Source organism: Gobio gobio (assembly GCF_949357685.1).
Source record: "Gobio gobio genome assembly, chromosome: 11".
Classification (NCBI taxonomy): Eukaryota; Metazoa; Chordata; class Actinopteri; order Cypriniformes; family Gobionidae; genus Gobio; species Gobio gobio.
In genome coordinates this window covers 33,649,952-33,655,416 of record NC_137104.1, presented here as the reverse complement: position 1 = coordinate 33,655,416, position 5,465 = coordinate 33,649,952, and the positions used below count along the sequence as shown (strand labels likewise).

At 35.3% G+C, this 5,465-nt stretch overlaps 1 protein-coding gene across 3 annotated transcripts in view; it reads left to right on the top strand.

Moving 5' to 3' along the window:
• Nucleotides 1-594: 594 nt before the first annotated feature.
• LOC307133580 (BEN domain-containing protein 5-like) overlaps nucleotides 595-5,465 on the top strand; it is a 9,553-nt gene continuing 4,682 nt past the window's right edge. Inside the window, exons 1-8 of one of the 3 annotated variants that reach the window (XM_079828684.1) lie at nucleotides 595-694; nucleotides 1,701-1,730; nucleotides 1,820-2,004; nucleotides 2,244-2,341; nucleotides 3,392-3,725; nucleotides 3,875-3,979; nucleotides 4,105-4,223; nucleotides 5,301-5,465. The exon at nucleotides 5,301-5,465 is cut by the window's right edge and continues 46 nt beyond it. In XM_079828684.1, coding sequence (XP_079684810.1) covers nucleotides 1,821-2,004; nucleotides 2,244-2,341; nucleotides 3,392-3,725; nucleotides 3,875-3,979; nucleotides 4,105-4,223; nucleotides 5,301-5,465 — 1,005 coding nt within the window. In that variant the 5' untranslated portion in view covers nucleotides 595-694; nucleotides 1,701-1,730; nucleotide 1,820. Of the gene's footprint in view, nucleotides 695-834; nucleotides 938-1,700; nucleotides 1,731-1,819; nucleotides 2,005-2,243; nucleotides 2,342-3,391; nucleotides 3,726-3,874; nucleotides 3,980-4,104; nucleotides 4,224-5,300 lie in introns of those variants that run through there. The other 2 variants (XM_079828683.1, XM_079828685.1) reach the window with 2 other exon arrangements.

Genomic DNA, 5,465 nt, shown 5'->3' with positions numbered 1-5,465 from the left:
TGTCTCTCTCATTGTTCTCTGTGCTGTTTGTCTCACTCTCTACCTCTGAGAACATTAAAAGCACCATAAAAAGCAAGAAACATTTAGCTGAAAAAATATCACTGATTATGCTGGTAATCAAGCAATCAGATAAATTTAACAATTAATACATTTACAAATAGACATATACTATTATGTATTATTATTAAATTAATGTATACAAAATAGTGCAAGCTTAACATTTCAGATAATTAATGGACTTTATTGGAAAATAATCATTACAATGGACTTAAACTGTGTTGCAATAGCCAAAATGTTTCTTTGAACACTAGGCGACTGTTTAACAACAGCTCACGATATAGCACTGCATTCAAACTACTCAACTAAAGTTTTTCCCCCCAATACTTTTGTTTTACAAGTAGACCTGTGTGGGGACTTTTATTTTGATATCCGAAGAGAATTCTTCTCCTTTTCTCTGGGTTTTATTTAATCAATTACACAAAAGTTAATCTTTAGTAAGCAAATCAGACAATTATCAATGACCTCTGTCATATGTACTAAAGTTTTCTTTCTTTTTTAATAATCAAATTCATTCAAGTAATCAGGACAATCCTACTGGATGTGAGCTCGAGAGCCTACCTGTATCATTGGCTGTTTGGCTGTCATGTCGACACAGAGTCTGTCTAGGTATCTTTGCCTCACTGTGAGGTTCCAGGTACATCTTATATTTCTGTCTATTTCTACGCATCTTTATTTTAAAAAAAAAAAACTTAATAAAGATGCAAAGTACTCGAGAAAAGTTTTGACGGAGCGCTTATCAAGTACAAGGAGGCGGAGCTTAGCTTGCGCGTGCGTGCGTGCGTGCGTGCGTGACTACAGCGTCAACTGTAAATAACGGTAGATTTTTTAAACTGATCTGCTCTCGTTCACTAGCGTAACCACCCAACTTTTCAGTCAGGTAAGTTAGTGTCATTAATCATTGTCTTTGCTGTTATTTTCGATGCAACATTTAATTTTCTGTTTATATTTTAATAACTTTTCTCAGTCTTTACTACTTTGTGTAAGTTTGAGGTAACGTTAAGTTAGACAGCCGGGTGTTTTACCTCAGTGCCAGAGGTTATGTTCTCGAAGTAAAAAAATACATAATCTAGCGATCTAAAACGAGTCAAAGTGGACTCAAAGTCATTCCAAAGAGATGGAACTGCTGTAAAAGTTTTATGGTTTGACATTTAATCATTTAACGTTAAATCGTTTCTGTCTCGGAATGTAAATGTAACGTACAATGGAAGGCTCCGTGAAGCTCGCGCACTGAAAGTCTGACGAAGACAAAAGACAGCAAGTTACTTAAGTATTGACGTGAATACAATTTGTTGGGAATATGTCAAAAGTAAACTTATATAACGTAACGTTAATTGGAAAAATCTGTGTCATTATCTGTGCATCAGGTCTTAAAGTGACTTAAAGTAAACCTGCTGCTCTCTATCAAATAATGTTAGTTGAACAACAAAAGACATACAATCACAGTTTTTGACTGGATAACTTAAACTATAGTTAATGCATGACTTGATTTAGGCCAATGTGCGTTTTATTATTCAATTTCAGTTTATATATTACTTGAATAGTACTGTTAGATAAACATAATGAAATGTCTATTTATTCAATTTTTTGTATCTTTGTTTTATTTTACTTTTTTTACATTTTGCTTGTAATTTGCATTCTAGTGAAACAAGAGAGCAAGCTTGGCTGTTAAGGTAATTATTTACAAAGATTTTCTGTGTTGTTAATGCAAATTAATCTATGTTAAATGTTTTTATTAATTGTTATTTGTTTTGTTTGTTAGAATGTTTGCCTATGTCCGTTTTCTGGATGACAACATCCGGCAGATAGTGCCCTTGGACTACATACAAGGCTTCTGTCCAAAGACTACAAATGATTTTGAAAAGAAAAAAACATATTATATTTTATGGAAAAAATCCCCAGAGGACCAGGGACGATACTTCAGAGCACAAATATTAAAATTGGCTGGTAGGCTTTTAAAGCTACACTCTACCTCCTAAATGTATTTTAAGTATATTCTTGTACAAAATCTGTTGTACTGCTAGAAACATATGTGGCATTACAGTCCCTGCTACAAAAGATTATGATAACAACCACTAGCATCTAACTTGGTAACTGTCTGACAAAGAACTGTAGTTATTTTGTGTATTTTTTAGATTTTATTGTTGGTTTGTTGTTACTTGTATTTAGTTTCTTCTATTCATCAGAATCTGAAGAGGAATTGACGCGTGAGAGAATCTCGATACCCCCACTCGACAGTGATGAGGAAGACTGTTCATCCTCTAAAAGCTCCATGAATCCATCTGTAAGTTATTTGATGCATATCTTTATTGATAGTGCTGCCCAGTTATTCAGCAGTGTTGGTTCTACTAGTTTAGCTCTTTGCTTAGGTCTTTTTTTATTACCACATAAATTATCCAATCACGCGAGTAATTGTAAAAATAATTCACTGATTTCTCTATTAACAAAATAATTGTTAGTGACAGCCCTATTCTGAACATAGTTTTCCATTAGTTTTTCCCATAGGGAATTTTAAAACATTCTCAAAATCAAAAGCGAACATTTCCAATTTTTTTCCCAGACAAGGAATAAGAGACTTATCTAGCATCCATTTTCTAAAAAAAACTTTTTAACCTCAAATGCTTGTCTTGTACTGCTCTGCGATGCGCCACACATTACGTAATCACTAATAACACCGTGTCCTAACTACACGCGCCGCGATACGTGATAAAAGGTATATTTTTCATTAGCACCGTGTCCTAACAAGCCGCGACGACGACATGCGATGAATCTATTTTAGAAACGGTTTCTATTTCTGCGACGTCGCGGCTGAACAACAACAACATAAAACATAATCTCAGGTAATGTTTATGTGCTTTATTTAATGTTAAAAGCGTGTAATGTGACTTTGAATATCATTTAGTGCTCCCAGCTATGTCTTACTAAAAGCAACAATGGATAATTCACCTCAGATCTTGAAATTAAACAAATGGAAACAAGAACTTAAAACTAAGTTGAAATAATGCAGGCTACCAACTTCAACAGAAGCATATACAATTATAAACAACCTCAACTCACAGTAGGGCTGTTTTTAATGGTTTATAAGTTATAATTAAAAATCGATTTCCCTATGGGTTTTAATTTTCAAACCCCGACTGTTGCACTCTATTGGGACACAATGACAAAAAAAAACGAAAATGCAATAACAAAATATAGAATTATATACAGCATTATTACAGTAAGATTGGATAAAGATAGTGTCAATTTGTTTCAAATGTCACAATCTGTATATAATATGAGTATTTGACTTTTTGTGAGAATTGGACATTGAGTTATTATTTTCTGTTTTTTAAAGTGTGACAAGACAAATGACAGAACCAAAAAAAAGGCAGCAGTCCAAAACACACAAAAAAAGAAGACTTTAATGGAAATCCTAAAAGAAAAGAAAAAGGTTGTCCAGAGCAGCTTTGAAGCACACGTGGAACATGTCCCTATGGCTGTTCACAAGGAACTACAAGAAAAATACTTCAACGTCAAAAAAAGGATGCGAGAGGAGGAGATAGCAAATGAAGAAAACGAGAAAAATATAAAATGTTTAAAAGAAGAGAAAAGGGACATGAAGACTGAACTGCAGCAACTAAGGAGGTTAAACCTGCATCTCCAAGAGGAGCTCTTCCTAAACAAAAAAAGTGAGCATTTTCTGACTGTTTAGCCATTAATTTAGCATAGATGGTTCTTAGAAACAATTGGACACTTTTAATTGCAACTTATAGCGTGCAATTTTTTATTTTTTTTGGCAACAAAACTAATAAAAGTGATGCTTAATATCCTATTACAGTAACGCAAAACGAGACCTCTTCTGCAGTCCACACTCCACTCTCACAGCAGCCATTTCATGGTCCAGAAAAACCAGCAGATGAGCAAACAGCCATAATACCCAAAAGTGAGCATTTCCAAACTGTTTGGCTATTAATTTTAAATGCATGACTAATTCTTTTTTTTTTAAATGATTTTTTGTCCCCTTTGTTGGCAACAAAAATAAAAGTATTACTTTATCTGATATTACAGTAACACAAAAGGAACCACAGACCTCTTCTGCAGACCACACTCCACACCCACAGCATCAAGTTCATGGTCCAGAAGAACCAGCAGAGGAGCTAGCTGCGGCTAATCTTCGGAGTGGGCGGGTCAGTAATAAAAAATAAAAGGCCATTACCTACTCCGCAAGAACAGAGAAAAAAATTCTCACTCCCAGGGCTGCGAGATTTTATGTAATTTTGTTCTCGGAACCCTGATTTGGGAGTTCTCGCAGCTCGTTCTCAACACAACATCTGAGCAGAACTTTTTTCTTGTGGGTGTCCGAGAACTATTGTGTGATTGGTCAGAATTTAAAGTGGGTGGGGTTAATGCAGTGAAACAACACCTGTTCGGCACCTGCTTTGAACCAGAAAGTGAGAAAATGAACACATTTCTTTGTTCTTGTGGAGGATGTAGCAAGCTTAACATTCTGATATATTGCGGGTGGGTCACGGGTGGATATGATAAATCATTAATGACGTAAATATTAAGTGACAGAAACAGTGACATTCCAGTTTAAGTTTCAAGGAAGTAAAGCCTGCGTTCATGCCATTAAGAAAGTTACATTTTGTCAAATAACTTTTGTTTTAAATAAATTTAAAAGGAGCGTATTATGTATTATGTCAGTGTATTATGTTACCATTAGAGATGCGCGATCCAGCTCTGGCTTTGCCGTGTCCGCTGAAGGTGATGATCCATTTACCATATCATCATGCTTAACACATAAGAATAATTGTAATTTGATGATTGGTTGTGGGTGGGTATGGAAATCTAAATCAGAGAAAATGATTTGTGCGGTTGGGCGACAGGTGGATGATTTGTTTTTGGCCGTGGATTCAGTTGACGTTGGAGCTGATCCGCGCATCTCTTACCTTCTGTTCTGTCCAGTACTTGTCACCTGTTTTTAAAATACTAAAGCCATGATGAAATAAAGGCTTTTTATATTTCTTCAATAATATTCGTGTGCCTTATTAATGATTATCATCCCTTACATCCAAAGAGCACCTAGATAAGAACTTGAACCCCGCGCAGCACTTTTTTGCATTTCTTGTTTTAATGTCTGTTAATGCTTTATAAATGATGAATTGACTATTTTTCTAATGCTTAACTAATGATTCATAGCGTGAGTTACTATAAAGTGTTACCGAATTGTCTTATTCTGCATAGTAATGTGTTTTTGTTTTCAGGATCTAGGACATGGAGTCATGATACCCACAGAAAAATGGGACATTGTGAGGAGAGTTGAGGGTGACTCAAAATTCTGTAAGAGCCTGGCTGTCATTATTTGGGGTACCACGGTCCTCAAACAGAGGAGCGTGACCGGCATGAAATGCAACGCTAAAAAAGCTGCT